The sequence below is a fragment of the Oncorhynchus kisutch genome, linkage group LG17 (assembly GCF_002021735.2).
Source record: "Oncorhynchus kisutch isolate 150728-3 linkage group LG17, Okis_V2, whole genome shotgun sequence".
In the NCBI taxonomy this organism is placed as follows: Eukaryota; Metazoa; Chordata; class Actinopteri; order Salmoniformes; family Salmonidae; genus Oncorhynchus; species Oncorhynchus kisutch.
In genome coordinates, this window is record NC_034190.2 from 52,390,927 (window position 1) to 52,413,345 (window position 22,419).

General features: G+C 42.2%; 1 protein-coding gene across 2 annotated transcripts; it reads left to right on the forward strand.

Moving 5' to 3' along the window:
- The first annotated feature begins 1,884 nt into the window (after nucleotides 1-1,884).
- Nucleotides 1,885-21,033, forward strand: LOC109907884 (TBC1 domain family member 25). Of its 2 annotated transcripts, XM_020506152.2 has the most exons (7): nucleotides 1,885-2,059; nucleotides 7,244-7,353; nucleotides 14,226-14,380; nucleotides 15,947-16,071; nucleotides 16,202-16,393; nucleotides 16,875-17,150; nucleotides 19,206-21,033. In XM_020506152.2, the coding sequence occupies exons 1-7, from the start codon at nucleotides 2,015-2,017 to the stop codon at nucleotides 20,880-20,882; spliced, it is 2,580 nt and encodes an 859-aa protein (XP_020361741.1). In that variant the 5' UTR covers nucleotides 1,885-2,014; the 3' UTR covers nucleotides 20,883-21,033. The 2 variants fall into 2 exon arrangements, with proteins under 2 accessions (XP_020361741.1, XP_020361740.1); XM_020506151.2 differs by lacking the exon at nucleotides 1,885-2,059 and having other exon boundaries at nucleotides 7,105-7,353.
- Nucleotides 21,034-22,419: the final 1,386 nt, after the last annotated feature.

Here is a 22,419-nt window from a genome sequence, read left to right on the forward strand (position 1 = left end):
AGCCTTGGTTTCTCAAATGATTGCCTCGCCTGGTTCACCAACTACTCCTCTGATAGAGCTCAGTGTGTCAAATCGGAGGGCCTGTTGTCCGGAACTCTGGCAGTCACTATGGGGGTGCCACAGGGTTCAATTCTCGGGCCGACTCTCTTCTCTGTATACATCAATGATGTCGCTCTTGCTGCTGGTGATTCTCTGATCGACCTCTACGCAGACGACACCATTCTGTATACTTTTGGCCCTTCTTTGGACACTGCGTCTAGCCTCCAGACGAGCTTCAATGCCATACAACTCTCCTTCCGTGGCCTCCAACTGCTCTTAAACGCAAATAAAAATAAATGCATGATATTCAACCGATCATTGCCCGAACCTGCCCGCCCATCCTCCATCACTACTCTGGACGGCTCTGACTTAGAATACGTGGATAACTACAAATACCTAGGTGTCTGGCTAGACTGTAAACTCTTCTTCCAGACTCACATTAAGCATCTCCAATCAAAAATTTAATCTAGAATCGGCTTCGCAACAAAGCTTCCTTCACTCATGCTGCCAAACATACCCTCGTAAAACTGACCATCCTACCGATCCTTGACTTTGGCGATTTCATCTATAAAATAGCCTCCAACACTCTACTCAGCAAACTGGATGTAGTCTATCACAGTGCCATCCGTTTTGCCACCAAAGCCCCATACACTACTCACCACTGCGACCAATACGCTCTCGATGGCTGGCCCTCGCGTCATACTCGTCGCCAAACCCACTGGCTACAGGTTATCTACAAGTCTCTGCTAGGTAAAGCCCTGCCCTATCTCAGCTCGCTGGTCACCATAGCAGCACCCACTCGTAGCACGCGCTCCAGCAGGTATATCTCACTGGTCACCCCCAAAGCCAATTCCTCCTTTGGTCGCCTTTCCTTCCAGTTCTCTGCTGCCACTGACTGGAACGAACTGCAAAAATCACTGAAGCTGGAGATTCCCATCTCCCTCACTAGCTTTAAGAACCAGCTGTCAGAGCAGCTCACAGATCACTGCACCTGTTCATAGCCCATCTATCTACCTCATCCCCATACTGTATTTATTTATTTTGCTCCTTTTGCACCACAGTATCTCTACTTGCACATCCATCTTTTGCACATCTACCATTCCAGTGTTTAATTGCCATATTGTAATTACTTCGCCACCATGGCCTATTAATTGCCTTATTTGACCTCATTTGCACTCACTGTATATAGACTTTTCTTTTTTTCAACTGTATTATTAACTGTATGTTTTGTTCATTCCATGTGTAGCTCTGTTGTTGTATGTGTCGAAATGCTATGCTTTATCTTGGCCAGGTCGCAGTTGCAAATGAGAACTTGTTCTCAACTAGCTTACCTGGTTAAATAAAGGTGAGAAAAAATATATATATATATTTCCAATATATCCAATCCAATCTAATATTTCCAATCTAATTTAAAATGTAATTGATCGCAATCATGTCACACTAACCGTGACCATATAATAATGATAAATTGTAGATTCCAGCTAATTGTCATACCGAAGTCAAATACTGGTGATTTTAACATTCCTCTGCATGCAGCAACCACAAAAAAAAGATTCAGAAGCATCACTAAAGATGTCATATCCTGATTTCCATTCGTAAAAGTTGAAACTTCAATAATTTTTGGCAATATTAAAAGTCCCCATTTGTGACCAAGAAAGGTGTTTTGACAAATATTTTAGTAAATCTGTACATTATATCTGTTTTCTGGTACTCAAAACATGTTGACGGAAATAAGAATTGATAATTTGACAAATTAACTTCGGTGAAGTTCTGCAAATGTTTGAGAAGCGCTTTTATTTTGAAAGCTGATTCCCGTCAAACAGGAAATAGATCTCTTATTCTCGCAGATTTTACAGGTCTGGACAAAGCGGCAACGGAAAAATACGATCGGCGCGATAGTTCTCGTTTTACAAATGGCTATAATATTTAAAAAAAATTTGAATACAACGGTCGTGTGTTCAGTAAACTCCTAAACATGACAACTGAGGAGGAGAGGGGCGTAGTGCGTGTCAAAGTCAAGGTGAGGAATATGTGAATGATGGAATAGCAGCGGCTAGCTAGTTGGTGTACCCTTGCGTATTTTGCCAGGTATCACATTTCCAGATAGTAAGCAAGCTATTGTCATGACTGTGGCCGACCAATTTGAGCCATTTCACATGACATTTGCGGTAGCTTGTAGCTAGCCTGCTTTGATGTTGGAACTGTTAAGCTATCCACATCATCTGCCTAGTCCAGACCAGTGCTTTGTTGTTTTTAGCATTGAGCCTACAGTTGCTAACGTCTATAGTAATGAGCAAAGTGTACAGTATGGTGTTTTGAAGACAAGAAGGAACTGGGGGGGTCAAATCTTGACGTCAGTGATCTTCAGGTCGGAAAGTCGGAGCTCATGAACGATGCACTAGTTTCCGACTTAGACTTCCGAATTTGATAAATGTTCAAAATATTTTTCCTGTCGAGCTCGTTTTCCCCCCTTAGTTCCCAGTTGTCTTGAACGCGGCATTATTCTAACGTAATCTATCAACCCTCTTGGATCTTCTGACTATAAAAAGTAAATCATTGATTTAAGACATATAATATATATAGCTAAACAGATTAGGAATATTCGGTGATTGACAATGGTCTTACTTGCTGATGTGATGCGTTGTGGTCATGCACTAGGAAAATAATAGAAAGCAGAATTGTGAGTCAACCGAGTTTAGCAAGTCTTGACAGTTCTCTAGTAGGTTAATTGTGTTATTCCAAATAATTAATTCAGAGACCGAACCCCACAGTAACGTGACAGGGTTATATAACTTTAGCTAAATGGTTTTTGGTACAAGTAACTTAGTAAACATCACCACTCCAGGAGTGTATTCATTACGCCGATTCTGTTTTCAAAAAGTTTAGTCTGTTGGAAAACGGTTTGTTGCAAAACTTTCGCAAACGGAAAACACAAACCAGAGTTCGGCTTAATGTATTCATTGTTCTATTTCCGTTGGTAAATGTTCTGTCTGTTGCAAAACTTTTTGCAACAAATTTTTTGGGGACAAATTGTTCCTTTTGTCCTGGTGGGAAAGGGCAGTGTGGAGTGCGATTCATTAGACAATAGTGTCTTGTTTCGCACTCCATTTTCGCATAGGAGATTTGAGACACTTGAAATAAGGGCTGTGTTACGTGTAGGCTTACCCTTGTGTCTCTCGGACAAGGTCACTTTTATCAATATGTTTGGCTTTATTTACTCTCAGATTCGAATGGTAATTAGCATCAAAGTAGACATCATGCAAAACTAAACATCCCTGAAAGCTCCTGCACGTCATCTCTAGCATCTCTAACGTGCACAAGACTGTTCACAGAATTGTCCATTTGAAAGAAATGTAGCCAATTTATTCATTACTACGTTAAAGCTAACATTGGATAGTTAATTGAGAGATTCTTACCTTTGTATCGATTCGGCAGTCTCCTCCAGATCGTCATGGCATTTGTAGTTCTTTATGATTAGCAGCTAATTAGCATTTAAGCTTTGGTGTGTAAATACTGGTGAATAGTGTATTGGGAAAGTATTCAGACCTTGAGTTTTTTCACGTTTTGTTACGTTACAGCCTTATTCTAAAATGTATTAAATTGATTTTATTCCTCTTCAATCTACACACAATACCCCATAATGACAAAGCAAAAACTTTTTTTTTGCAATTCTTTGCATATATACACTACCATTCAAAAGTTTGGGGTCACTTAGAAATGTCCTTGTTTTTGAAAGAAAAGCTTTTTTCTTTGTCCATTAAAATAACATCAAATTGATCAGAAATACAGTGTAGACATTGTTAATGTTGTAAATGACTATTGTAGCGGGAAAGGGTTGATTTTTAATGGAATACATAGGTGTACAGATACCCATTATCAGCATCCATCACTCCTGTGTTCCAATGGCACGTTGTTAGCTAATCCAAGTTTATAATTTTAAAAGGCTAATTGATCATTAGAAAATCCTTTTGCAATTATGTTAGCACAGCTGAAAACTGTTGTGTTGATTTAAAGAAGCAATAAAATTGGCCTTCTTTAGACTAGTTGAGTATTTGGAGCATCAGCATTTATGGGTTTGATTACAGGATCAAAATGTCCAGAAACAAATAACTTTTGTTCTGAAACTCGTCAGTCTATTATTGTAATGAGACATTAAACATCTCTGAAGCACTCCACCAGAGCAGCACTGCCCCCTCAAGATTCTGAGCCTTCTTGGCAGGGTTGGTCCTGCAAAGCCAAAGCCCCCTAAAGGGAGAGCATAATATACAAGGAAATTCTCAAAGCTGCTAATGAGAACCTTGACGACCTTGTACCTAGCCGGTGGGGTGCCCACACCCAGGCAGTGGCAGTGCTGGCAACACTAGGTGTAGTAACTAGAGGTCGACCGATTTAATCAGAATGGCCGATTTTAATTAGGGCCGATTTAAAGTTTTCATAACAATCGGAAATCTGTATTTTTGGGCGCCGATTTGCCTTTTTACATTTAAAATACTTTTTATTTATCTAGGCAAGTCAGTTAAGAACACATTCTTATTTTCAATGAAGGCCTAGGAACGGTGGGTTAACTGCCTTGTTCAGGGGCAGAACGACAGATTTTCACCTTGTCAGCTCAGGGGATGCAATCTTGCATCCTTACAGTTAACTAGTCCAACGCAATAACGACCTGCCTCTCTCTCGTTTCACTCCACAAGGAGCCTGCCTGTTACACGAATGCAGTAAGCCAAGGTATGTTGCTAGCTAGCATTAAACTTATCTTATAAAAAACAATCAATCATAATCACTAGTTAACTACACATGGTTGATGATATTACTAGATATTATCTAGCGTGTCCTGCGTTGCATATAATCTGACTGATCATACAAGTATCTAAGTATTTGACTGAGCGGTGGTAGGCAGAAGCAGGCGTGTAAACATTCATTCAAACAGCATTTTTGGGCGTTTTGCCAGCAGCTCCTTGGTGTGCGTCAAGCATTGCGCTGTTTATGACTTCAAGTCTATCAACTCCCGAGATGAGGCTGGTGTAACCGAAGTGAAATGGCTAGCTAATTAGCGCGCTCTAATAGCGTTTCAAACGTCACTCGCTCTGAGCCTTCTAGTAGTTTTTCCCCTTGCTCTGCATGGGTAACGCTGCTTCGATGGTGGCTGTTGTCGTTGTGTTGCTTGTTCGAGCCCAGGGAGGAGCGAGGAGAGGTCACCGGTACAGGAACGCTGAAGAATTGCAACATTTGCCTAGAACTAAGCTGCAGATCGCAATACTGGGTGATTTGAAAAGCCATAGTCAATCAATAATATCATTATTTTAGCAAAAATGTTTATTTTTAATTTACAATCTGTAGAAGCTATGAGAATAAAAAGGTTCAGTACTTTTGTGACGCATCACAGCACAGTTGAAAAATATATGACAAATAGAAATCCTAAATGGATGTTTAGAGATAGATTGGAGGGGTTGAATGGAGCGACTAAACAACAAGATAACCAATGTAAAACATATGGGATCTGTAAAATGTATATAGGTTCAGAAATTGTGAAATATCACAGTTAGAAATCAAACTGGATGGACATCAAATAGAGGAAGGACTAAAAACAAACAAAATATAACTATTGTAAAATAGATTGTGTCTGTAAGATGTGTAAACTGAAGGTAGAAGCCTAAGTGTAAGGGGTGCATAGAATGCAATTCTTTAAATAAAAAAACTATGCATTACAACTCCCACTGACAACTCTATGACAAGGACAGGTACACCGTAAGCCATAAATAATTATTTATAAATGTATCGAGTGGTAATGCAGGTTTGGAAGTCGCTAACTTTGTACTCTATAGGAAAACAGTGGATTAGCCGGTGCAATTTGACAGAGATCACATAGAATAACGTTTTTATCAAACTACGGATTGCAGCACCCAAAGAAAAGACAACAGGTTACCGACTCGATGTAGGCCAAGTCGGAGGTATACTCATCGCATTTCGACTCCATTGAGAACTTTATGATGTAAGCTAGTGACACGTCACCTAGTAAGTTAAAAGTGGGTGTTTCTGCTGTCTTGTGGCACACACATCCTACGCCTTATTTGGTATACAACCCATTCATTGTACAAAATAAAAAGATTGTATAAGGTCAGTCTGCCATGCATTACATTCACATTTTGTTGTTGCCTTTTGGTTTTAGACTGGTAGCCTGGGTTCTAAACTGAGAATTTAGTTACAATATATTTCTAAACTATCAGTCTGAAACCCAGGCTAGCCTTTTGATTGGAAAGGAAGAATGACATTGATTCAGTCACATGATTTTGGAGATGATTTGTGGACTACAGGAAAAAGAGGACCGCACACCCCCATTCTCATCGACGGGCTGCAGTGGAGCAGCTTGAGAGCTTCAAGTTCCTTGGTGTCCACATCACCAACAAACTAAAATGGTCCAAGCACACCAAGACAGTCGTGATGACACGACAAAACCTATTCCCCCTCAGAAGACTGAAAAGATTTGGCATCGGTCCTCAATTCCTCAAAAGGTTCTACAGCTGCACCATCGAGAGCAGTGGTATGGCAACTGCTCTGCCTCCGACCACAAGGCACTACAGAGGGAAATGCGGACAGCCCAGTACATCACTGGGGCCAAGCTTCCTGCCATCCAGGACCTCTGACACTGCCTGGTACAGAGGAAGGCCCTAAAAATGTATAGACTCCAGCCACCCTAGTCATAAACTGTTCCCTCTGCTACTGCACGGCAAGCGCTACCAGAGCACCAAGTCTAGTTCCAAGAGGCTTCTAAACAGCTTCAACCCCCTAGCTATAAGACTCCTGAACATCTAGTCAAATGGCTACCTAGACAATTTGCATTGCCCCCCCCCCTTTACACCACTGCTAATCTCTGTTGTCATCTATACATAGTGACTTTAACTCTACCTACATATGCTACCTCAACTAACTGATGCCCCCGCACATTGACTCTGTATCGGTACCCCCCCCCCCGTATATAATCTCGCCATTTGTTTTTTACTGCTGCTCTTTAATTACTTGTTACTTTTCTCTTATTCTTATCCATATTTTTGGGGGAACTGAGTTGTTGGTTAGGGGCTCATAGGTAAGCATTTCACTGTAAGGTGTATTCGGCCCATGTGACTAATAAAATTAGATTTACAGATGTTGTAAAATGTGCCTACAATTAATGGTTACATTGTTTGTGATTGTTTCTCACATTCCTCAGAAGTGGGAGGGGATGCTGCCAGTGGAGCTCCGCTCGTTTGCTGTGGATCCTCAGATAACATCACTAGAGGTGCTACAGCACATCCTCATCCGAGCCTTTGAGTTAAATGGGTGAGGAGCATCAACATCATAATGTCTACAGTGTTGTTGATTGACATGGAAAGCAGAATATCGGAGGTGCATAAGTGGGCAGCCCCAGGCATCACAGTGCTTGCTGCGTTACTACAGATCCTGATTCAGTACCAAACTGTTTCGCAGCCGGCCGCGAACGGAGAGACCCATGAGGCGACGCACAATATCCCCAGCGCCGTTAGGGGAGGGTTTGGCTGGCCGTGATGTCCCTAGGGCTAGTCGTTATGGCCAAAATATTATATCACAGTATTTTTTTTAAATTGTACGGTATGATGGTATTTGACGGTATTTTTAGTTTTTGAATAATAAAAGTTATTCATTTGCTTTATGAGTAGTGAGTGATCGTAGGGTGGCAACACATGCATTCTAAGTGATTTCAATAAGTCTTTCTCCATTCTGTTTGTTTTATACTGTTCAATACAACTTCAACCAAACAATTTTCAGCACTTATCATTTCAGCATTTCCTGCACTCAATTGCAGTGGTGGAAAAAGTACCCAATTTGTTATACTTGAGTAAAAGTTAAGTTACTATAATAGAAAATGACTCAAGTAAAAGTGAAAGTCACCCAGTAAAATACTACTTGAGTAAAAGTATTTGGTTTTAAATATTTAAGTGTCAAAAGTAAATGTAATTGATGTATTTAATTATCAAGTATAAATACTTTCAAATTCCTTATATTAAGCAAACCAGATGGCACCATTAAAAATATATATTTTACATTTACAGATAGCCAGGGGCACACTCCAACACTCAGACATAATTAAGCATTTGTGTTTAGTGAGTCCTCCAGATCAGAGGCAGTAGATGACCAGGGATGTTCTCTTGACAAGTGCATTTGCCTGGTCTGCTAAGCATTCAAAATGTAACGAGTACTTTTAGGTGTCAGGGAAAATCTATGGAGTAAAAAGTATTTTCTTTAGGAATGTAGTGAAGTAAATCTGTCAAAAATAAAGTACAGATACCAACAACAACAACAAATTAAGTAGTACTTGAAAGTATTTCTACTTACAGTGCCTTGCGAAAGGATTCGGCCCCCTTGAACTTTGCAACCTTTTGCCACATTTCAGGCTTCAAACATAAAGATATAAAACTGTATTTTTTTGTGAAGAATCAACAACAAGTGGGACACAATCATGAAGTGGAACGACATTTATTGGATATTTCAAACTTTTTTAACAAATCAAAAACTGAAAAATTTTCAGTGAGACAACTCAAAGGCAAAATCCATTAACGCCAAGACAATGGAATTCATTGCCCTTGACAATCAACCGTTCTCTGTCGTGGGTGATGTTGACTTTCGCCGACTGGTCGAGCACCAGTACATATGTTGCACCAATACAACCAGCCTGAAAACAATGACCAGTAGAAACTGCAGTCATTTTCATTTATTCTTAGCAATGATTTAGGAACCCTTGTGAGTACGTATTGTTGTCCGCCTATTGAAATTGAACTTTAGTTCATGACAATAAGGATTAGACACCATACCGGAATTTGCGGTTTGCCTTCAAAATAAAAGTTCCTCTTTTGAAAGTGATGCAGAAGATTACAATTGGTGGAATCATGCCATATTCAGACTAGATAATGTTAAACAGGGTTGAAATGTGAAGCAATGAAATGGTGTATCAGTCTTCTCCGGTGACACCCACAGAACACAACTGTGAAGAGTTTACACAAATATTAGCATTGTAGCTCTTATTTCGTGACTGTGTGAAATCACCTCCCCAGTCAGCCTATTGTGTGTGTGTGTGTGTTAACATTCATATTGCACTGTACAGCTTTACCTAACACGGAACCCAAACCGGCTGCGTGCGTGCGCCATCGTGCATACATTTATTTTGTCCCCCTACACCAAAGGCGATCACGACACGCAGGTTAAAATATCAAAACAAACTCTGAACCAATGACATTAATTTGGGGACAGGTCGAAAAGCATTAAACATGTATGGCAATTTAGCTAGTTAGCTTGCTAGCTAATTTGTCCTATTTAGCTAACTTGCTGCAAAACATATAGTCTTTCAATCACCCACGTGGGTATAACCAATGGAGATGGCACGTGGGTACCTGCTTCTATAAACCAATGAGGAGATGGGAGAGGCAGGACTTGCAGTGCGATCTGTGTCAGAAATAGGAATGACTTCTATTTTAGCCCTTGGCAACGCAGACACTCGCAAGCAGTGTGGGTGCAATAATTGAATAACATTGATTTCAAAATGTATTTTGCGATGCACGCGAAGTGTCCGGTCTGGTCAGCATGTAAGGATTGGGGATCAATGAAATGGGGTATCAGTCTACTCAATACCCAAGAGATTTTTTCCCAACATCCTCCTTTGAGTTATCTGACTTAAACATCCACACTGTATTGTTTTTCCTCGTGAATAGTGTTCAATACACACAGGTTGATAATAAATGTGGCTCAATTGAGTTGTTTCAGAGTTCCGCAATAAGAGCTACTACGCTAATGTTCTCTGCGTGTCACTGAGTAGACTAATACCCCATGTCATTGATCCACAATCCATAGGTAAAGGCTGTACAGTGAAATAAGTATGCCCCCAATGCAATTCTAAAGTATAATATACATCCAGTGTGATTTCAACAGATTTGTCAAATTAACAAATTATTGTATTTTGTTTTTTATATAACATTCCAACTCCGTTTAGCATGATCTATTCAATTATGGCATAATTCTACTATTTGTATTCACTTGCATCACTGTCAATTACATACTTTTATTTTGAAGGCTAACCGCAAACTCCACTTGTGGCTAATCCTTATTGTGGTTATCTTAACATAGATGGGTCCGACCACTATTAATCAAATAAGAACTGTCTTATAAATTAGGGTTATTTTATGGTTACAACTAGCTATGTAGTTAGCTACTGAAACAGATTGTCATTTTACTATGTTTTTTGGAAGAACATTGTTTGCATCCAGCTTTTATTATTTTTTAATGACCAGCACTGTAGGTGCGCGAGACAACTTTACCAGCATCATAGCATACGTATCGATGAATCGTGACATATGAAAAACGAGTGGTTGTGTAATGACTATGTAGAAAATGAACGCATTAAATTATGTGACATGCAGTCATATTCAGGTCCTGTATTATTTGACATGCAAAGACCCTAACAGCATTCCATAGTATCAGAAGTCCTAGTTGAGAATTAAACGACTGAACAACGAAACAGCACAGCAAGTAAGTTAAATTGTTTTTAAAAGGTTTTACTGGTAATGGGGACATACAGTACTGTGCAGGACTTTTAGGCAGGTGTGAAAAAATGCTGTAAAGTAAGAATCATTTAAAAAATAGACATGTTAATAGATTATAGTTATCAATTAACTATATGCAATGTGAGTGAACAGAAGAAAAAACTAATTAATATTTGGTGTGACCACTCTTTACCTTCAAAACAGCATCAAATTCTTCTAGGTACACTTGCACACAGTTTTTGAAGGAACTCTGCAGATTGGTTCTCCAAGATGTTTGGGCCAACCTCAGTTCTTCTGTGGATTTAAGCAGCCTCAGGTGCTTCTCTCTCCATGTAATCCCAGACAGACTTGCTGTTGATCAGGGTTCTGTGGGGGCCATATCTTCACTTCCAGGACTCCTTCTTCTTTATGCTGAAGATAGTTCTTAATGACTTTCGCTGTATGTTTTGGGGTCGTTGTCAATTCAATTCTTGTAGGTACACTTGCACAAAGTCTGAGATTATGTAGGCATATAGTCAGGTGTATGATTGAACAATTATACCAAACAGGTGCTAATGATCATCAATCATTAACTGAAACCGAAACAGCTGTTTAGGAGGAATAAAACTGGGTGAGGAACAGCCAAACTCGACTAACAAGGTGAGGTTGCTGAAGACAGTTTACTGGCAAGTCATATACCATGGCAAGACTGAGCACAGCAACAAGACATAAGGTAGTTATACTGCATTAGTATGGTCTCTCCCAGGCAGAAATGTCAATGCAGACAGGGGTTTCCCGATGTGCTGTCCAAGCTCCTGAAGAAGCACAAAGAAACGGGCAACATTGAGGACCGTAGACACAGTGGTCGGCCATGGAAACTTACGGCAGCAGATGAAAGACACATCATGCTTACTTCCCTCCACAATCGGAAGCTGTCCAGCAGTGCCATCATCTAAGAATTGGCAGAAAATAGTGGGACCCTGGTACACCCATCTACTGCCTGGAGAAGTCTGGTCAGAAGTGGCCGTCATGGAAGACTTGCAGCCAAAAAGCAATCCCTCCGACGTGGAAACGAGGCCAAGCGACTCAACTATATACAGAAACACAGGAACTGGGGTGAAGAAGGGCTGCAGAGCGGTACACAAATGAGTGTCTGCGGGCAACAGTGAAGCATGGTGGAGGTTCCTTGGGGCTGCATTTCTGCAAATGGAGTTGGGGATTTGGTCATAATGAATGGTCTCAATGCTGAGAAAGAAATACAGGCAGATACGTATCCATCATGCAATACCATCAGGGAGGCATCTGATTGGCCCCAAATGTATTCTGTAGCGTGATAACGACCCCAAACATACAGTTCTTAATGCCTTTTTGCTATCTTCAGCATAAAGAAGAACAAGGAGTCCTGGAAGTGATGGTGTGGCCCCCACGGAGCCCTGATCTCGACCTCATCGAGTCTGTCTGGGATTACACGAAGAGAGCGAAGCACCTGATGCTGTCTAAATCCATAGGAAAAACTGTGGTTAATTCTCCAAGATGTGGGTGAACCTACTTGCCGAGTTCCTTCCAAAAACTGTGTGCAAGTGTACCAAGAATTTGATGCTGTTTTGAAGGCAAAGGGTGGTCACACCAAATATTGATTTGATATAGATTTTTCTTCTGTTCACTCACTTTGCATTTAGTAAATTGATAAATATAATCTATTAACATGTCTATTTTTTTCCTTTCCAGCATTTTTTCACACCTGCCTAAAACATGTACACAGTACTGAATGTAAATGCCAACAAAATCATTTGGTGTGTGTAACTAACTTTTCAAGTCAGGTAAGAACAAATTCTTATTTACAATCACTGCCTACCCCGGCAAAACCCGGACGACACTGTGCCAATTGTGCGCCGCCCGATGGAACTCCCAATCACGGCCGATGTTAAACAGCCTGGATTCGAACCAGGGACTGTAGTTATGCCTCTTGCACTGAGCTGCAGTGCCTTAGACTGCTGTGTGTGTGAACTATTTAACTGTACTAGAATGCTTAAGCCACTAAAAGGAAAGCATTAGCACAGTATACATGATCCCAATTTTAGCTCCAAGATTCCGGCTTTTTGAAAAGCCGTAATAGTAGATTGTGCTGATTTTATTGGTGCGTTGAACCATGTGTGCCGTAGTTTAAACACTTCATGGATAATGCTAAAACGATGAAAGCATATCTGAATTCCACCATCTTCATGCAACTTCGACCATTCTGCAGAAAATATTAGAAAGTATTGTTGTGGGAGAAAGTTTTGCCTACAGTAAAGTAAAAAAATAAATGATGAAGAGGGACATGCATAGCATTCGGAAAGTGTTCAGACCCGTTCCCTTTTTACACATTTTGTTACATTACAGCCTTACTCTAAAATGGATTAAATACACATTTTCCCTCATCATTCTGCAGACAATAACCCATAATGACAAAGAGAAAACAGGTTTGTATTTATTTTTGCAAATGTATTAAAAATAAACATTCGTTATTTTACATAAGTATTCAGACCCTTGGCTATGAGACTCTGAATTGAGCTCTGGTGCATTCTGATTCCATCGATCATTCTTGAGATGTTTCTACAACTTGATTGGAGTCCACCAGTGGCCTCCATCATTCATGAATGGAAGAAAGTTGGAACCATGACTCTTCCTAGAGCTAGCCACCCGGCCAAACTGAGCCGTCGGGGGGGAAAAGGGCCTTGGTAAGTGAGGTGACCAAGAACCCAATAGTCACTCTGTCAGAGGTCCAGAGTTCCTCTGTGGAGATGGAAGAACATTCCAGAAGGACAACCAGCTCTGCATCACCCCAACAATCAGGCCTTTATGGTAGTGGCCAGACGGAAGACACTCCTCAGTACAAGATTCTCTGGGTTGAGGAAACCAAGGTTGAACTCTTTGACCTGAATGCCTAGCGTCACGTCTGAAGGAAACCTGGCATCCCTACGGTGAATCATGGTAGTGGCAGCATCATGCTGTGGGGATGTTTTTCAACGGCAGGGACTGGGAGACTAATCAGGATTGAGGGAAAGATGAACGGAGCAAAGTACAGCGAGATCCTTGATGAAAACCTGCTCCAGAGCGCTCAGGACCTCAAACTGGGGTGACTGTTCACTTTCCAGCAGGACAGCAAACCTTAGCACACAGAAAAGACGTCCATGAGTGGCCCAGCCAGAGCCCGGACTTGAACCCGATCGAACATCTCTGGAGAGACCTAAAAATAGCTGTGCCCTTACGCTCCCCATCCAACCTGACAGAGCTTGAGGATCTGCAAAGAAGAATGGGAGAAACTCTGCAAAGAAGAATGGGAGAAACTCCCCAAATATAGGTGTACCAAGCTTGTAGCGTTATACCCAAGAAGACTTGAAGCTGTAATTGCTGCCAAAGGTGCTTCAACAAAGTACTGAGTCAAGGGTCTGAATACTTATGTAAATGTGATATTTCAGTTTATTTTTAATACATTTGCAAAAATGTCGACTTGTTTTGCTTTGTCATTATGGAGTATTCTGTTTTAGAATAAGGCTTGAATGTAACAATGTGGAAAGTCAAGGGGTCTGAATACTTCCCAAATTCGCTGTATATGGAATGCCTTGGATTGGCATGCTTTCTAGAATAGATAACTTTTTTTTTCTCTTGTTTCCTACTTAGCAAACGCAACTTTGGGATAAGTTACCTGTCCCAGGACCGTGGAGGTGTGGAAGTGTATCTCTCTCTCCTTTCTGACTGGGATTTAGAAGCTGCTTTTGTCAGTGCAGCTAAACCTTATCTACAGCTCAAGATGGACATTAATCTCTCCGAAGACAGTAAGCAGACGTTCACTTGTATAACCATTTTAGGTCATTTAGTGAAAGCTAATCCCTGTTTATTTTTCTCTGTTTGTGTTCCTTTCAGTCGTTGATTTTTTTGTGTGTGTGATTTCACTATTCGCCTTATTGCTCTGTATATTTTGGGGGGATATGTGTTAAATTATGATGAACAAAAATTTAAACACAACATGGTTTCATGAGCTGAAATAAGATTCCATAAATCTTCCATATGCACAAAAAGATTATTGCTGTCAAATTTTGGGCACAAATGTGTTTACATCCATATTAGTGAGCATTTCTCCTCTGCCAAGATAATCCATCCACCTGACAGTTGTGGCATATCAAGAAACTGATTAAACAGCATGATCATTAGGTGCACCTTGTGCACTCAAATGTGCAGTTTTGTCACACAACACAATGCTACAGATGTCTCAAGTTTTGAGGGAGCATGCGTTTGGCATGCTGACTGCAGGAATGTCCACCAGAGCTGTTGCCAGTAATAAGCCGTCTCCAATGTTGTTTTAGAGAATTTAGCAGTACGTCCAACTGGCCTCACAACTGTAGACCACGTGTAACCACGCCAGCCCAGGACCTCCACATCCGGATCGTCTGAAACCAGCCACCTGGACAGCTAATGAAACTGAGGGTTTGCACAACCAAAGAATTTCTGCACAACTGTCTCGGGGAAGCTCATCCGTCTGTCTGCCATCTGCCTGGTACAGTTGAAACCAGGATTCATCAGTGAAGAGCACACTTCTCCAGCAAGCCAGTGACCATCGAAGGAGAGCAATTGCCCACAAGTCAGTTACAACGCCGAATTGCAGTCCGGTCAAGACCCTGGTGAGGACGATGTTGTGTTGGCGAGCGGTTTGCTGATGTGAATGTTGGGTAATGTTATGCGTTGGCATAAGCTACGGACAACGAACACTTGCATTTTTTATTGATGGCAGTTTTTAATGTACAGATACCGTGACGATCTGAGGCCCATTTTGGTGGCATTCATCCACTACCATCACCTCGTGTTTCAGCATGATTCCATGCCGCAAGGAACTGTACCTAATTCCTGGAAGTTGAACATGTCCTGCATGCTCACCAGACATGTCACCCATTGAGCATGTTTGGGATGCTCTGGATCAACGTGTACAGCAGCGTGTTCCAGTTCACTCCAATATCCAGCAACTTCGCACAGCCATTGAAGAGGAGTCGGACAACCGGCCACAATCAACAGCCTGAATAATAACTCTATGTGAAGGAGATGTCACGCTGCATGAGGCAAAAGTCACACTAGATACTGACTTGTTTTCTGATCCACACCCCTTTTAAAAAAAACAACGTTTTTTAAAGGTATTTGTGACCAACAAATACATATCTGTTTTCCCAGTCATGTGACATCCATAGATTGGTGCCTAATTTATTTAAATTGACTGATTTTATATATGAACTAACGTTTGTACAGAGCATCTGTTCCCTGTTAACCTTTTTTGTAATTTAATTGTGGGCCTCTCCATCATACAGTTCCATTGATTGATCACCTTTTTGCCCCCACTTTCTTATTCCCTTAAGGTCCCGTTATGGAAGACTGGGACATAATAAGCCCCAAAGATGTGATTGGTTCTGACCAGCTTCCTGGGGATAGGAGGTCTTTGGCTGCTGCCGCCCTTCCCTTCACACAGTCCCTGCTCTCACAGGTTACTGATGATGCTCTCACTCTTCACCCTGTCAGACACATTTTTTACCAGCCAGTGCTGCCTTGAGTTTGTGTTTGCTTACAATGACCCACTTGGGATTCAATCTCTCGCTGTCTGTCTCTGTGTTCAGATGATGGGTCGAACGCTGTCTAGAGTACAGCAGGCCTTGAGCTGGTCGTATGGGGAGGAGGTGAAGCCTTTCAAGCCCCCTCTGAGCGATGCCGAGTTCCACAGTTACCTCAACGGCCAGGGGCAGCTGTCCCGGCCAGAGGAACTGAGGCTACGTATCTATCATGGTGGGGTGGAGCCCTCTCTACGCAAGGTAATTGTACATTCACTGAGAGATTTCAACAGCAAGTCTGCTACAAATATAATTGAAATTGCATAAATATCAAATCGCATGGGGCTGAGTCCTAACTTGAGTGTGTGTATCTTCAACTTTCCCCATATCCTTGCAATTATGTCAATGGGAGATTTGCGCAAACATTTGAGTTGCGATTATTGAGAAGGGCTTATGGTCTCCAAAACATTGACGGGAAGTGTTTACTTATGCTCTTTGGATGTTAATAATTTTCCAAAATGTGGATTAGATGTGTGAATAGAGCATTTGGGTGTATCCTTGTTGTACTTTGGAATCTAAACAGACTATCTATGTAGGTCATTCAATGTGGAACAAGAACAAATGGCACAAAGAAATGCCATTTGATGGTAGGAGAGCTATATTTTTATATTACTGTGTTGTATGAACGCAGAGACTTTAGAGAGATATCCTGTATGTCAAAAAACATTACCTCTGTGCCCAGGTTGTCTGGCGATACCTCCTGAACGTATACCCCGATGGGCTGACCGGTCAGGAGAGAATGGACTACATGAAGGGCAAGACTAGGGAGTATGACCAACTGAAGGGGGAATGGTCAGCGAGGGCCAGTCCAGAGGACCTGGAGTTCATCAGGGGCAACGTACTGAAGGACGTCCTGAGGACCGACCGGGCCCATCCCTATTATGCTGGCTCCGAGGACAGCCCCCACCTCACTGCTCTCACTGACCTGCTCACCACCTTTGCCATTACACATCCACAGGTGTGGGGATCTATTTTATTTTTTTGCTTTCTTTTTAAATTCCTTGACATGCTAAGGGGTGTGGTGTTAAGTTCAGTGAACAACATCATGGTTTGCGTTTTTAACACCACAATTATACACTGTCGTGCTCGACAAAGAGTAAATGCATCCCTCCTGACCTTGTATCGAAGGCTTAGCTTGACAATCTCCTAATGTCATAACTTTTTGATATTTTTTCCCATTCATCAAATGAATGTTGTCCATGGCTCTGTTTGGATGCTGGAATTCTATTAAGAGTGGACGAACGTGCGCAAGTATCCTACCGGAGACAACACGAACTGGTTGTGTTTATGTTGCATATAAAAGACCATGCATTTTATAAGTTAAAACGTCAGGTTCTAAGTGCACGAGGAATAGCTTCTCGGATCATGGAGGAAGCAGAGCGTGCATTAAGCTTTCCTGAATAACTGGGCCTGCTGGAAGCATATGTGGCCACATTATTATAGGACGACTTGGGAGAATGATGAACCGCAACAGACAGCACATCTCGGTATCAGAAGAATAAAATACAGCCAGGCTGGCCTGCTACTGTGCCTTTCTTGTCCTATAAGGCTTTGGCTCGTGAGACTCCTTTTGAAATAAAACTTAATCACCAAAGCATTATTCAATTATCAAGTTTGGCAGCAGCAAAACAGTGAGCAGACATCCCTCTTTTGATCTATGCATTGTGCATTATTTTAGCCAGCTCATTATTACTATTTTGGACATGCTTAAATCCCCCTCCATATATGCCCATCATGAAACGAGAAATTAGATGATGCCAGTGCAGTGACTTTTTATTTTATTATTTTTGTTTGTTTTCTGTTTCACTTGATTAAAAACCAAGCCCTCAGTAGGCTAACCTAACTCTACTATAACAGTCTGGTTCAACAGCAATATGTCTCGGGGTGTGTCTTTTTTTTTATCCTGGCATTGCAGCCAAGTAGCCTATCCACAAAAGGCGTTTAAATGGTCCATTCCTGAGTGTGCCTTGAATTGAAAATATACTGCACATTCTAAAACATGCCTACCTGCATACTTCATTTTGCTTCAAGTGTCCATCCTCGTTTCCAAAGAGTGCCTCTCATCCGGGTTACCAAAGACGCGCTCCTCCAAATGTATTTTAAATGATTCAGTCCTATAACCTGTCGAGTAGACCCACCGCTGATCCAAATGGTTGCCTTGGATAGATGGAGTTAATTCGGAATGAAACATTCAAATCACAGGGCTTTAGCACCGTTATTCAAATGACATTCACTGCGCTTTACAGCATAGAGTAGAATTTTGTACTTCTTTTTAAACAATAATGCAATTATTCAATGCATTTTGCTGTTGTAGGATAATTGTATTGTCCCTTAACAAGTTCAATAGGGGAGCTTTTTGAGCAGCGTGTGTATCATGTTCTTTCATGCACATTGACACACTTGGCCTCTCCACTGCCTATCAGCTATTCCTCTTTGTTCTTGTGGATTTATATTGAAAATTGGTGCAGCTTTGAATGATTTGGTGTGGTATGATTACTGGTTAGCCGATTTACAGATCTGGGCAAACAATCCACCTACCACTAATGTCATCTGGGTATTATGTTTAGCGTTGGCGATCTAGCTAATGTGTTTTGAGTTTCCACTTACTCAGGTGGTGAAATAGCCACAAATAAATTAGCATATGATATTAATGCACATAAATATGTTGGAAAATTAACCTCTATTGAACAAAATACAATTCTGGAGACCTATTTTAACAGTAAAATATAAGAAAAATATCCTAATTGTCAACACAATTTATGACAATCACTGGGTTAGGTTGCACATCAAAATATCTTGAATCATGCATTCCTGCATGGACATGTTTAGATGAAACCACTTATTTCTTGAATATCATCTCAGTAGTCTACTTACACCTCGTAATCATTCAGTGCTTTATTAAAGCTGGGCTGGTGCCATCAACTAAAAGTTAGTGGCACCAGGGAGAAATGTTTGTCTGTAGCCCTGTATATTTTTGCTGGGTTTAATTTATCTTAACTTCTTTGTTTCATAGGTGTCGTACTGCCAAGGCATGAGTGATATTGCTTCTCCGATACTTGCCGTCATGGACAATGAGGCACATGCATTCATCTGTTTCTGTGGCATCATGAAACGCCTAGAGGGAAACTTCCGTCCGGATGGCCATTTCATGTCTGTCAAGTTCCAGCATCTGAAGCTGCTACTGCATTACTCAGACCCCGAGTTCTACTGTTATTTGGTGTCCCGCGGAGCTGATGACCTCTTCTTCTGTTACCGCTGGCTGCTCTTGGAACTCAAACGGGAGTTTGCCTTCGACGATGCCCTGAGGATGCTGGAGGTCACCTGGAGCTCCCTGCCCCCTGACCCTCCCGAAACAGAAGTGGAGCTTCTTGGGCCGCCGCTAGAAACAGACCAAACCATAGTGACATGTGAGAGTGGTGTTGAAAAGAGGCCCGCCATTACAGGGGATGATGGAAATGAAGGGGAGCTGAAAGAGAAGCAGCGGAGACGACACATGTTGAGGCCCTCAAGAGAGGAGGCAGATGGGGGGAGAAAGATCAAAATGGAGGATAGAGAGAGGGAGGACAGAGGAGCCAGAAGCGAGGGTGAGGGGAACTTTGACATGCCTGACGTGGGAAAGGAGAAGGCTCACAACAACATGCCTGTTCCTTCCTTCGAGAAGCAGACCAGCTTTGGCGAGTTCAAATACTACAGTGCACGGAACAAAGACAGCTTTGATTTCGAGCAGACAGACCCACCAGTGGGTCCTGTTGAGATGGAAGCCGCCTCACACCCATGGGAGAGGGCGCCTCTTATAAAGGACATTAACAAGTCTTCCAGCCCAGATACAGAGGCGAGGAGCTCCCCAAATGGACAAATAGCCTCTCCGGTCTCCTCGTTTCCTCCTGGTCTGCCAAACTGGAAAAACGTTTCCTCTCTGTCTCCAGGCTCCACTCCCTCCCCCTCAAGTTGGAGAGGTGCCTCCCCGGACACCCCGTCACCAAAGTTCACCTCTCCCATTTTACCCAACGGAAGGATGGCGGTGCCGAATGGAACCGGAGCCAACTCACCCGCTACCCCCACAGGGAGGTCCTTAGTTTCCTCTCCGCTGTTGTCTCGAGCGTTGCTCTCCTCGCCAATTTTGTCCTTTGGAAGAGCTCTTCCTTCGCTGCCCGTTGGACCGGTGAACAAGTCCTTTTCTAGTAACCTTCAATCTCCTTGCAGCAGAGCTTTTAGCACTGCGCCTCACACTCCAAATTCAACCAAACCAGAGAATACCACCATCAAACCTTGTTCCCTGCCACCTCCTCAAGAGTTTGGCAAAGGAAATCCTTTCATGTTGTTCCTGTGCCTGTCGATCCTGCTGGAGCATCGGGACCACATTATAAAGAACGGCTTTGATTACAACGAGCTGGCTATGCACTTTGACCGCCTTGTTCGGCGACACAATCTGGGCAGGGTGATGCAGCGTGCCAAGGCCTTGTTTGCAGACTACCTGCAGAGTGAGGTATGGGACTCAGAGGAAGGGGATGAGGTCAGCTCGGATTCGCCCACCACAGTCACTGCTGCTCTGTATTCCCCGCCCCCCTCTGCCACCAGGCTTCTTTTTACCCCTTTGTCATCCCCACAACCATCCTCCCCAAACTCCACCTATAACCTGGCTGACACCATACCTTCCCCGTCACCTGTCTCCCTCTCGCCATCCTCTTGACTTCTGTCGCTATATCCTCAACACACTTGCATTACACAGATTTCAAATGTTGTCTTTTTTTATTTCACCTTTATTTAACCAGGTAGGCCAGTTGAGAACAAGTTCTCATTTACACCTGCAACCTGGCCAAGATCAAGCACAGCAGTGTGACACAAACAAGAACACAGAGTTACACATGGAATAAACAAACGTACAGTCAATAACACAATAGAAAAGTCTATATATAGTGTGCAAATGAAGTAAGATTAGGGAGGTAAGGCAATAAATAGGCCATAGTAGAAATAATTACAATTCAGCAATTAAACACTGGAGTGATAGAGCAGAAGATGAATGTGCAAGTAGAGATACTGGGGTGCAAAGGGAGCAACAACAAAAATGAACAATATGGAGATTAGGTAGTTGGGCTGCGTATAGGTGCAATGATCTGTAAGCTGCTCTGACAGCTGACGCTTAAAGTTAGGAAGGGAGATATAAGACTCCAGCTTCAGTGATTTTTGCAATTCATTCCAGTCATTGGCAGCAGAGAACTGGAAGGAAAGCCGGCCAAAGGTGGTGTTGGCTTTGGGATGACCAGTGAGATATAGCTGCTGGAGCGTGTGCTACGGGTAGGTGTTGTTATGGTGACCAGTGAGCTGAGATAAGGCGGAGCTTAACCTAGCAAAGACTTATAGATGACCTGGAGCCAGTGGGTTTGGTGACGAATATGAAGCGAGGGCCAGCCAATGAGAGCATACAGGTCGCAGTGTTGGGTAGTAAATGGGGCTTTGGTGACAAAACGGATGGCACTGTGATAGACTGCATCCAATTTGCTGAGTAGAGTGTTGGAGGCTATTTTGTAGATGACATCGCCGAAGTCAAGGATCTATAGGATAGTCAGTTTTACGAGGTATGTTTGGCAGCATGAGTGAAGGATGCTTTGTTGTGAAATAGGAAGCCGATTTCTAGATTTAATTTTGGATTGGAAATTGCTTAATGTGAGTCTGGAAGGAGAGTTTACAATCTAACCAGACACCTAGGTATTTGTAGATGTGGCAGGGTAGCCTAGTGGTTAGAGCGTTGGACTAGTAACCGGAAGGTTGCAAGTGCAAATCCACGAGCTGACAAATCTGTCGTTCTGCCCCTGAGCAGGCAGTTAACCCACTGTTCCTAGACCATCATTGAAAATTTGAATTTGTTCTTAACTGACTTGCCTAGTTAAATAAAGGTAAAATAAAAATTCTAAGTCAGAACCGTCCAGAGTAGTGATGCTAGACGGGCGGGCAGGTGTGGGCAGCGATCGGTTGAAGAGCATGCATTTAGTTTTACTTGCATTTAAGAGCAGTTGGAGGCCACAGAAGGAGAGTTGTATGGCATTGAAGCTTGTCTGGAGGTTAGTTAACACAATGTCCATAGAAAGGCCAGAAGTATACAGAATGGTGTCATCTGCATAGAGGTGGATCAGAGAATCACCAGCAGCAAGAGCGACATCATTGATGTATACAGAGAAAAGAGTCGGCCCGAGAATTGAACCCTGTGGCACCCCCCATAGACTGCCAGA

Coding starts and splice junctions, on each gene's coding strand:
- LOC109907884 (XM_020506151.2), top strand. CDS start 7,190: ATGTGCCTACAATTAATGGTTACATTGTTTGTGATTGTTTCTCACATT. Junction 7,354..14,225: donor CGAGCCTTTGAGTTAAATGG/GTGAGGAGCATC, acceptor TTTCCTACTTAG/CAAACGCAACTTTGGGATAA. Junction 16,394..16,874: donor TGGAGCCCTCTCTACGCAAG/GTAATTGTACAT, acceptor CTCTGTGCCCAG/GTTGTCTGGCGATACCTCCT.